This window comes from Elephas maximus, chromosome 9 (genome assembly GCF_024166365.1).
Source record: "Elephas maximus indicus isolate mEleMax1 chromosome 9, mEleMax1 primary haplotype, whole genome shotgun sequence".
Classification (NCBI taxonomy): domain Eukaryota; kingdom Metazoa; phylum Chordata; class Mammalia; order Proboscidea; family Elephantidae; genus Elephas; species Elephas maximus.
The window spans coordinates 81,637,353-81,649,067 of NC_064827.1; the positions used below are offsets into that span (position 1 = coordinate 81,637,353).

The window sequence follows — 11,715 nt, forward strand, 5'->3', positions numbered from 1 at the left end:
ACTATACCCCACCCCTTGGTCTAGGGGCACGCAGAATCTTGCTCTGAACTGGCTGGGCTCTGTCGGCTCGCAGGGCACCACTGCCCTCTTATGGCCAAGGCTTGACTCAACAGATGGGCCCTTGTACTTTCTTCTGCTCCAGTGCCTTCCTCAAGGTAGGGAGGAGGGTGAGGGTCTGACCTGCCCACTTGTCCAATGACCAGCAGAGCTCTAGCATTTATATCAGAGATTGCCTCACAGGGTTGGTAGTCATGAGCCTTGCTTAGGTGAAAGAAGTGTCCTCTTTTTGGAAATTCATAAAACAATTGATCTGATAAAACTTCAGGAAGCAGCGGGCCTGATCTACTGAGTAGAGCAAGCAGTATGTGGCTAATGCAGGCAGTTCTTCCATTTAATCCTTAAAAAAAAAAAAATTTTTTTTTTTTAATGGTCCCTGTGCATGAAGAATTATAATCTCCAATTTCCCGAGGCTGAAACACAAGTTTGTTGTGCTATAAACCATGAAGGACAAGGGCCAGGGAGAGCATAGTGGGGGGCAGGAAAAATGGGTGAGGGAAATGCTCGCATTAAGTAGGACGTGGAGGTGAAGCCACATACACATGTTCGCTGCATCCTTAGAAAGATGCCTGGCACACAGAAAGCGCCAATTCACAAGAAGTATAAATACAGGTGAGAATCTTTGTGTTATGTGGGCACTTGCTCTCCTTGCCAAACATACCTGCCCTGCAAGGTCTGACTGGTTTTTTTTAAGACAGTTTCTTGTTTTTTCAAAAGAAATGTTAAAGTAAATCAGCTCACTCAAAGAACGTTACAAGGAAAGTAGAAAACCAGTGAACAATGCGGAACATTGTTGGGAGGAGTTGATGGTTGGTGCCGAACCAGCAACCTACACGGGGGCTGTAATGTAAAATACTGGCTGTAATGTAAAATAAGCCACTAGGAACGATGTGGAAAGGGGCTCTCCTTATTGTCCAATACTATTTTCTGTAGATCTTACCTATGGATCTTTCTAGATTCTTTCATACAAAAAAAAGAACCAGACTCTTAGCGGCTTAGAGTTGTCAGGAAACTCAGAGGTCCATTTCTCAAATATCTCTAATCCTGGTAAACAGTAAACGGGATAGTGTGTACGAGGCAGTTTTGGTAAAAATCCAGGCGTCACACAACGTGAAACTTTGCTATTTCACTGGCGCAGCCTTGCCAATAGTAAACATGGCAATTCGGCTCCTCTTTCCCTTCAAGTTAACCTAAGGGTTGCCACTAGTCAACATGGCCGCCAGCCCGTGACCGCCTATTGGCGGCTTCTCAAAGGCCCTGCTCTGCCCCGCCCCTGCGAGCGTCCGCGGGGAATCGCGGGGACGGATATCGTGGCTCCGGGCCCGGTTGCGCCTGCGCAAGTCATTGGCGCCAAGATGGCGATGGAGATGAGACTTCCAGTGGCTCGCAAACCTCTCAGCGAGAGCCTGGGTCGCGAGACTAAAAAACACCTGGTAGTGCCGGGAGACACGATCACTACAGACACGGGCTTCATGCGGTATGTAGGGACCTGGGGGACTCGGGACTCCAGTGAGCGAGTGCAGGGCTCAGCACGTGGCCTACTAGTCCGAAACCCCGGCCTGCAGAGTCTAAGCCCTTCCTTCATTCAGCGCAGATCTCCAGAGCACCCCAGTCCCCGGGTTTCCGAGGACTCGGGCTTCTCACTCTCTGTTTTGTGTGTTCGCGTTTGTCTCAGCCCCCTGAAGCCCTTTTCTCCTGACCTCTGGTGGCCGTGGTCTCTCGGGTCCTCTGCCTTTGGCCCAGATCTCTAAGCCTTCCTCGTTGGAGACCTGGAAAACTGGGGAGAGTCTGGAACAAGGGCCTCTTTCCAGTTTTCAGGAGAACGGTGGGCGTTTCTGATTTGGCTTCCATCTCCCTCAGTGTCATCTTGGGACCAGGGGCTGGGTTTTGGAGTCAGTAGTTTGGGTTAAGGCAGACAAATATATTGTGCTACATGCATCGGAATATACAATCTTTGACCTAAAGGCAATGTAGTTTGTTATGGTTAACAGGGCAGGCTCTTGAGTGAAACGGTCCTGGTTCCAGTCGTGCTGCCATCATTTATTATTAGCGGCATTATCTCCTGAAACATTATTTCCTCGTTTGTAAAATAGTGATGACAGTAGCTATCTGGGAAGGTAGTGAGGATTAAATGAGATTATAATGTGAAAAAGAGAAACAGAGCCCACCAAACCAAAAAAAAAAAAAAACCAAACCCATTGCCCTTGAGTAGATTCCGACTCATAGCGACCCTATATAATCCCACCTTAAACACTATTAACATTTTAGTTGGTTTGTTTGTTTCTTTTTTTGCAGGGGGTGGGGGAGACACATGTACATATATGAGGAATACAGCATTTACAACATTGCCTTTTTGCCCAAAACCAAAAAACCGAACCCACTGCCGTCAAGTCGATTACGACTCATAGCAACCCTACAGAACAGAGTAGAACTGCCCCATAGAGTTTCCAAGGAGCACCTGGCAGATTTGAACTGCTGACCCCTTGGTTAGCAGCCATAGCACTTAACCACTACGCCACCTTTTTGCCCAGTTTGAGGTTATTGAATTCTCGGAAATCTTAAAACTCATTCCTGCGTTCTTGGCATTCGATACATTTATATTATGTGCGGTTGGGGTACAACAATGAACAAAATGAAAATCTCTGTCCTGGCGGAGTTTAAATTCTAACAGGGACAGACAGATAATAATTAAGTAATCACAACAAATAAATAAATTGTGCAGAATGTTTGGTGAAAGTGCAATAATAAAACAAAAAGCAGAGCAGGGTCATTGGAATGGGGTTGGGAATGTGGTGGTATGGGCAGCAGAGTGGATTACTGTTTTAAATGAGGTAGGTCAGATGGAGAAAGTGATGTTTGAACAGACTCGAAGATGAGGGAGACGTCCGTGTAGCTCTCTGGAGAGGCAGTGTTGCAGGCCCGTAGAGTAACCAGTACAAAAGCCAGGCTTTAAGGCAGAAGGAGCGTGTTAGGTTTGAGGAACACATTGTTCTTGAGGGGAGAGGTCACCTCAAGTGTTACCCTAGTATCCTTTGTATCTGTATCTTGCAACAGGGGTCATGGAACGTATATGGGGGAAGAGAAGCTCATAGCATCTGTGGCTGGCTCTGTGGAGAGAGTAAACAAGTTGATTTGTGTGAAAGCTTTGAAAACCAGGTGAGGACAAAAGGTGTGTATTCTCTTTCTTGAGACAACATATTGTGTGACCAAGTCTATTCTGTCTCCCTCCTCCCAATTGCCCTATCATTTTGTGAGTCTGTGATTTTGAACATGACTGTAAGAAAGATTGTATGGAGATTATATGTAAGGTTTTCCCCCATTACTTAACCTTTCCAAGCCTTGGTTACTTCCTCTGCAAAATGAGGATAAAAACACAAACTGCCTTCTAGAATTTTTGTTAGAATTTAGCGAAGCGATGAATTTATGTAAAATACTTAGCACAGAGCCTAGTACCTAGAAGGGCTAAGTAAAGGTTAGCCCCAGGAACAGTGAGTGAGGGGGACGGTAGGAGCATATACAGGCAGAGAGAGAGCTGAGGTGGGAGGACAGTCTGGCTTGCCTTGTAGGCCATTGTAAGCATTTTGGCTTCCACTTTGCGTAACCTGGGAAGACATTGGAGGGGTAGAGCAGAGGAGGGACATGATCGACTTATATTTTAATAAAATCTGTCCTATAGAGTTGCTGTGAGTCGGAATCGACTCGACGGCACTGAGTTTTTTTTTTTTTTTTTTTGGTCTGGCTGCTATGAGGAAGTTGAAGGGGAATCGGGGCAGATTTAGGAAGATGAATTCATCTGAAGTAATGGGTAGCTTGGAATGAAGTAGTAGAAGTGGAAATGGGAGTAGTGATTTGATTCTGCATATATTTTGAAGGTAGAGCTAGCAGGATTTGCCGCTGGACTGATCATGGAGCATGAGAAACAGAAAGGAATCAAGGATGCCTCTCCAAGGTTTTTGGCTTGAGCATCTGGTGGGATGAAGTCACCACTTACTGAGATGGGGAGAGGAGAAGAGGAGGTTGCTTGCAAGCTTAGTTTTGGGCTTGTTAAATTTGAAAATGCCTATTAGTCATTAAAATGGAGTGTGTGGGGTAGTCATCAGTAGTATTTAAAGCCATTAGATTGAATGAACTTACCAAGAGATGAGTGTGAACTGAAAAGTGAAGAGGCCCAGGGACTGACCTTGAGCATTGGAACATATCATCATTAGAATCAGAGCAAAGAGGCCTGCGAAAGGGCAGCCATCGGGTAGGAGAGGTGGCGAGTAGGCCCATTTAACTGGCATCAGTGCCTCTTTGGGTGGCATCCTGTCTCAGAATCTCCTTTTTCCTCTTCTGGCTGGTGCAGAGCCCACAGGAAAACATTCTATCCTTTACATTGACCTAATAAAATAGGGATTTCAGGCTTATTAAACCACTTGGCAATAAGTAGTTTGTTTAAGAATAGTTAACAGAGAATTTATTCATGTAGGAATGTTTGGCGTTATCAATTTCTGAAAATAAGTCTGAACAGCCTAGTTAGGTAAGTTTGCTAAATGTGCCTAATCAGGCCCTCATCCAGTTGTAACTGAAATCTCAAATGGTGCTTGGCCATGTAAGACAATCTGTTCGCTGATGACCTTTTGCTTTATCTTTCAGATATAATGGTGAAGTAGGAGACATTGTAGTGGGGAGAATCACAGAGGTAAAATTGATATCAGATTGATTTTCGAAAGGCAAGCTGGTGATTTAATGAATGGCTTAGTCATTCTGTGTGTAGTTATATTAATGAGGCATTCATTCCATTTGGCTGTTGTGTGACCTTTGATGAAAACATTTGGCTTGTTATATTTGGGATTATCAGTCACTTAAGATGTGAGCACTTGCCCCTGGAGTACATATCCAGGTGTGGAATTTCTTTGTAGGTTCAACAGAAGAGATGGAAGGTGGAGACCAACTCCAGGCTGGATTCGGTCTTGCTTCTCTCATCCATGAACCTTCCTGGAGGAGAGCTGGTAAGGGTCTCCAGCAAGGTACTGGTACTGTACGGCGTGCTAGGGTGAGCTGTGAGGCCCTCTGTTCCACTAGAGAACTTCGTTTTACACTGAGGTTGCTTTTATTACTCCTGTTTGTCTGCTGTGACATTTGCTGCCTGGATGTAAATGTAGGTCTTTCAGCTGGCCTAGTTCTCCCAGCGTAGGCTACAATCAGTGTGTGGTGATATCGGGAATGTCTGTGGGGTAGAATCCTAAAATAAAGTTGGAAAGAGAGGTCCCAGATACTTGGTGCTAACAACTTTCCTTTTCTGGGTATATCAACTTTGCACAGTGAAGATGTGCCTTGAAAAGTTGTTTTTAGATTAGTTTTTTTTTTTTTGTTAACTGAGTGGCACTTGGTTATTCCAGACAACTGCAGTAACTAAACTGTAGTCTTTTGTAAAATATCATGGTTCACCTTTATTTTCAGACCAGCATATATTTATAGAGGCTTACTCTGTTAGGTTCTGTGGAAAATGCCAAGCAAAGGAGACACGATTGATTCCTTGAAGCACTTACAGACTAGCAGGGGGTATGAGACAATGAATCCAAATACCTGGCAGTAGGAGAATAAATACAAGTGTGTAGTTGTACAAAAGGATGAATTAATTTCAGTGAGAGTAGATCACTGAGGTGATCCTTGAAGGATGGATTGAATTTAAATGATGAGTTCACGGATTCTGAGATAAAGAGAAATGTGTGAGCAAAGATACAGTGAAGTAGGAAGTAGTCTGGTCCTGCTGGAGCATGGAGGTCTGTCATGCAAGGTTAGTGTGGAAAAGTAGGCTGTCCTAGATTGGGAGGGTTTTGAATATCAGGTAAGGCATTTGAATATTATTCATAGGGTTGCTATAAGTCGGAATCGACTCGATGGCAATGGGATGGATCAGAGGAGGGAAGGAGAGAGGAAGAAGAATTGAAAGGTCTGTAAGCTGAAAAGTAGTGGTTATCACTCTTGTTTCCTTTGAGTGGCACACGTTATCTACTCTTGACATAGTTCTTAGTGTTTGAATATTGTGGTTGGCTTCAAAGATCTCAAGAGGAAGTGAAAGAGAAGAGATGGAGAGAATCTGACTTAAGTAATGTCGTCATTCTTTGTGTATTTCAGAGGAGAAGATCTGCGGAAGATGAGCTTGCAATGAGAGGTTTCTTGCAGGAAGGGGACCTTATCAGTGTATCCTGCACCTTGCATTCCAGCAGCTTCATGCTTTTATATGGAGCTGGGAAATGTGGCTGAAATTGTGTATCTCTGACAGGAGAAATGTATAGTCCTGGCAGGTGTCTGAGTCCTAGACCAAGTGCCGGGGTCTCTGCCACAGCCTTTCTCTGTTTCCTTCACTCAGGCTGACCTCCAGCTCTGTTCAGACCTGCTGCTAAGTCATTTCTTTGGGTCTTGTAACTTATGGTGGCCCCTGCATAGGCTAAACTCAAGTTTTCTTAATGATGGTTTAACTTTTATTCCAGGACTTAGAAAAGGTGTTTTTCATATCAGGAAATTCATGACATCCAGAGAGGAGAGGTCAGTCACAGTGATGTCCTTTGGGTCATTCCAGCTCTAAGTCAGCCCAGTGGGACTCTCAGAGACAGAAGGAAAGGATGGAGACAATGGGGCCAGGGATGTGGGTGAGGGAAGCGACATGAGAGAAGGGAGCCAAAGCTGCTGTTTTTTCCTTCATCACCCTGGCCAGGCTGAGGTCCAGGCAGTGTTCTCTGATGGAGCTGTTTCTCTTCACACGAGGAGTCTAAAATATGGAAAAGTAAGTTGGGCGCTTGCTATTCCTGTTTATTGACCGAGATTTCAAGTCCATTTCCGAATCCCTAAAACCCTTGTGAAATTCTGACCCAAAGACCCTCAGAAGTTAAGCATGTAAGGCTGGCATCCCACTGTGTCAGTGTTCCCAGAATTTAGAGGAAGGAAGGTCAGGATTCACACGGTCATGGGTCAGTAGCATTGTACAGGATGACAACTTTCATCCCTTTCCTACTGAGGAGATTGTTGGGGGGCAGAAGAAGAGACCCCTGTGACCATGTGTTGGGAGGCTCTGCTCACTCTGCTCCTTCCAAGAGGTGCTGCAGGTTTGTATCGGGGCCAGGGCTGAGAGGCAGATCTTGGAACAAAGGGAGGTCTCAGCCTGATGAAATAGGGCAGTCTTGGCCCCTAGAGAAATGCCTAATCAATAAAATGGATATTATTTCTAGGAAAGATTGATTTGTCACTTGAGTGCCTAAATGAAATCTCACTGTTTTTCTTGTATGAGTTTACATTATTGAGGCTGTTTATTTATTTTTTTAAATGATGGCATACTAAAGTAAATTATGATTTATTAGTCTCTTGGCGTTATCTGGGTAAAACTTCATTTTCTGGGTGGAACTCCCTTAATGGGGTGGCTGTAGCCAATAACATTCAAGTCCCTGAAACAGGAGACAGGGCAGCTGCCCTACGTTTGCTGCCCTTCCCGGGGCAGGGCACACATCTCACGTACACTATAGCTGGTTGGGGTTAAGGGTATGATCCAGGGTCACGGAACAGAACAGTGCTCCTTGGCCCACAAGAAGCTCAAACCCAAGCCCTCATTGGCTCCAGCTTCTAAAAGCCAGCTCACCAGCCCTGGATTAGAATGTATTAATGATTGCAAAGGCAAACGACAGAGAAGGGTATTAAAAATTATCTTTTGTTGGAAGGTATAAATCTATGAATCTAGAATTTTTCTTTGTGAGAATGCTTACTATGTAATCTACTTTCCATTCCTCACTGATGATTGTTCAGTAACTTACAGTGTATCTCTCTCTTTTAGCTAGGCCAGGGTGTGTTGGTCCAGGTTTCCCCCTCCCTGGTAAAACGGCAGAAAACTCACTTCCATGACTTGCCATGTGGTGCCTCAGTGATTTTGGGTAACAATGGCTTCATCTGGATCTACCCAACACCTGAGCACAAAGAAGAAGAGGCAGGGGGCTTCATTGCAAACCTGGAGGTGAGTAAACCCCGCTGCTGATCTTGGTGGGATGAAGTGGCACTTGATAATTGGTGTGTTTTTAAACTATATTACTGCTATAGTGTGAGTGAGTTTGAATATCCACTGAGGTGTGTTCATGAACACTGTATTGCCTTCTCTTTTTGGAATAGTTGAAATAAGGGACTGTTGGCAGAGATGGCGGAGTTGTGTTGGCAATAGCTGAAAAGCCATGGAAGAAACTATCTTTTTTAATCTCCCTTGAGGTTAGCTGTTTGATTTGTTTGGAGTCCCAGGGCGACCATATGGTTTCTGTGATTTACTGTGACCACTCACTTATTTTGGTCCTGTTTCTATTTCCTTTTCCTTCCTGGTGCTCTTTGCATCCACTTTGTAGCCTGTATCTCTTGCTGATCGAGAGGTGATATCCCGGCTTCGGAACTGCATTGTCTTGATGGTAACTCAGAGGATGATGCTCTATGATACTAGTATCCTGTACTGCTATGAAGCGTCCCTTCCACATCAGGTACTCCGTTCAGGGCTTCCCTCTTCTTCGCCGACCTGTGAGCAGGCATTAGGTGTTCATCCGTCAGCTCCAGTGTTTCCACAGTGACACAAAGTACATCTTCCCAAATACCTTTACCATGTCCATCAGTATGAATTGGTCTGAGGGGCAGCCTTAATGAGCATGTGGTAGATCTTCCCCTAGATACTTGCATTATTCTCAGTGCCTTGTGGGGTAATGGTTAAGCCCTTGGCTGCTAACTGAAAGGTTGATGGTTCAAAGCCACCAACCCCTCTGCTAGAGAAAAGACCTGGTAATCTGCTCTCATGAAGATTACAGCAGTTCTACTCTGTCCTATAGAGTTGCTATGAGTCAAAATCAACTCAATGGCACACAACAAGAAAAGTATCAACCTGAAGATTTAGGGAGATGGACGTTCCAGATGGGATTAGTTTATGACAGCAACCCTTTGGACTTCATCTTGCCCATCCCAAATTTAATGAATGTCAGAATAGTTGTTCTTGTCAGCTATATCCCATAGAATCTTGCTGATGTATTAAGCTAATTCTAGCAGATCATATCTTGAAACACTTAGCCTCTGTAAGGGAAAGGCATACAGAAGGTTTATATTAACTGTGTTTGGTTTCTAAGTTTGGATTGGCTTGGTGATCTGCTTATGGTTGGTTTCTTTTCTGTCAAATGCCTTTTTCCTTTTTTCAGATCAAAGACATCTTAAAGCCAGAGATAATGGAAGAAATTGTGATGGAAACGCGCCAGAGGCTGTTAGAACAGGAAGGATAAGGAGAGGCACCTGCAGGACAGGACTGTCTGTACCTGGCTGAAGCCGTTCTAGAAAGTGAAGAATCAAATTGATGGTCCCCATGTGCAGCCCAGTAAAGAGCTGAGAAACTCATCACTTGATGTGCATCAACAGCTGTGGGCTGCCACCAGCCTACATACCTGCTTCCTCCTTCTAAGAGAGGACTGGGTGGAGAGGTGAACAGTGCCTCTGGCCCTTCTGGTAGGCTGAGTCCCAGCACTAGGGGGTAGTTTCAGGTCTTTGAAAGCGTGCAGAGTTCCAGCGAAATGGACTTCCATCCTGGAATAATGTGGAGGATCCTTTGTCTTCCACTCACCATCATTCAAAGTGCACAATACCCCATGAAATTGCCCCTATAAAACACATGGCATCTCTGACCCCCAAAGTGTCTTTGTCTCTATTTCCAGCTCTAAAGTGCAAGTACAACATTCCAGTTAATCTAGCAGTCAAATGGAATAATAAAGTTAACCAAGCCGTTGTTCGCTTGGTTTGACTCTTATTTCCCATTGAATGTTTTTTCTAGTGATGGCTGAAAATATATCCGCCCCTTAACCTCTGTCCTGCCTTGAGGGGTGAGTCGTAAGAAGCTGAATTATTATCGACAGCAGAGAGAATGAATGTTCTGGATCCATGTACCTTTGGGTGTTGTGACAAACATGAAGAAAACAAAGTAAGAAAAACAGATAGAAAAAGAAAAGCTGTTTTCCTCCTGTCATTGAAGTAATGCATTTACTTTTGAATTAATTTGAGGTTAAAAGATAAAAACAAGGTGTTGATGTTCTCACCGAGGGATTGTTTTTTCTGACGACTGCCTAAAAATGGTGCCCTGATTTAGGTTGTTGGGAAACATTTTTTAAAGGCGCTGTTTTAAAGGGCTGTTTATTTCAAATATGTGGTAAACTACTTTTTTATATTACAAAGGTGGTGTTAACACCATTGATTTGTGTTCTGTGTAATAATTGTAATAACAGGAGGATTTAGTGAATATAAGTTCCTTCTGACAGCTCCTGACTATACTTGGGTTACCTAATAATATTTGGCCTTATGTTAGTTTCAATGGCAGTAACTTTTGAACACTGCACTGCGCTTGAAAAATGTGAAGTACAGATTCGCCCTATCTCATTAAATGGTATTTTTTTCCTCTTATTACTCAATGGGCAACTTCTTATGTCACTTTTTTTCTACCCCACCTTGTATCACTGGTTTTCATGAGTTTGCAGACTCATCAAGATTCTATAGGCTATGCTTTAACTTTAGATTTTCTCATTTGTTGTATTTTTGAGAAAAATTTCCAGGCCTTAAGCCTTTTGTTAGAAGGGAACAGGAGGGTTGGTGTCTGAGTGCCAGTTTTGGTTTTGACTAGGGCCATAGCGAAAGCTCACTGAAAGTTTATCCTTATCACTTGGTCTTTCCCAAGGTGCCAGGCCTATGCTGCTCATTCAGTGTTGAATCGTGATTGCCTATTAAGTGGAAATTAATAGAAGGTTTGAAAGCACCTTTTGGTGATTATTTTTTGTGGCCCACTAGAGGGCACCCTTGTTAAGTATAATTTCAGTAAGTTTAAAAAAGCTGAAAATTTTACACTGGTGCTGAATTTCTTTAGCAACCTAGTGGGTTTGCTTTGCTTTATAAAAGCGAGAACAAAATTAGACTCAACTAAATCATTGTTTATGAAAAGGCTTTGAGCTTAAAGGGATTTAGTCAACATTTGGTAACATTTATTTGCTTTTGACAGATATTTGCTGGGCTCTGGATCCAACTTTCAGTCCTCAAAAGTATCATTCTGTAGTGCTATACAGGAAGTAAAAAAATATAGTGCCTCTCTAGAGAAAAATATTACAGCCTGGGCTTGGGGTTCACCTAAAACTAACAAGCAGTGGAAAATGGACATTAGCGGTAATAAGCCTTTAGGTGAAGTGCAGTTGATCTTTACATTGCCTATCATGAAGCATGGTCTCAGTCTTTTACTGTGGAAAATCAAACAGTATCTAAGATGATCCTCATGATAACCTCATAAAGTAAGCAAATAGGACCCCCACTCATAGGCGAAGAAATAGATGGAGAGAATTAAAGTGATTTAAGCCCATTAGCAATTGTGAATAAGATACATATTTAAGGTTTAGAGAGGTATTATAAAGCCCTTCTTTAGAGTGTGGGTTGAGACTGATACTTGGGTTTGTTACTTACTTTGTGTACTTGCTGTCCCTTCGCTATGAGTCGGAATCGATGCCACTGGGTCTGGTTTTCTCCCATGTATGCTTCATGAGGACAAGTATGTTTTTTCCCCCACTGCTGTATTCCAGCTCCTAGAACAGTGCTTGGCACATCATGTGTGCTCAAGAAATGCTTGTTCAATGAATGGTAAATAAA

General features: G+C 43.5%; 1 protein-coding gene across 3 annotated transcripts; it reads left to right on the plus strand.

Moving 5' to 3' along the window:
* The first annotated feature begins 1,376 nt into the window (after positions 1-1,376).
* On the plus strand, positions 1,377-11,715 carry EXOSC2 (exosome component 2). 3 transcript variants are annotated; one of them, XR_007518786.1, is made up of 10 exons: positions 1,377-1,534; positions 3,112-3,213; positions 4,693-4,738; positions 4,959-5,048; positions 6,178-6,243; positions 6,758-6,826; positions 7,865-8,041; positions 8,418-8,546; positions 9,246-9,546; positions 9,869-11,715. XR_007518786.1 is itself a non-coding variant. In XM_049897005.1 (9 exons), the coding sequence occupies exons 1-9, from the start codon at positions 1,413-1,415 to the stop codon at positions 9,324-9,326; spliced, it is 882 nt and encodes a 293-aa protein (XP_049752962.1). In that variant the 5' UTR covers positions 1,377-1,412; the 3' UTR covers positions 9,327-11,715. The 3 variants fall into 3 exon arrangements, 2 of the variants coding, with proteins under 2 accessions (XP_049752962.1, XP_049752961.1); XM_049897005.1 differs by having other exon boundaries at positions 9,246-11,715; XM_049897004.1 differs by lacking the exons at positions 9,246-9,546; positions 9,869-11,715 and having other exon boundaries at positions 8,418-9,232.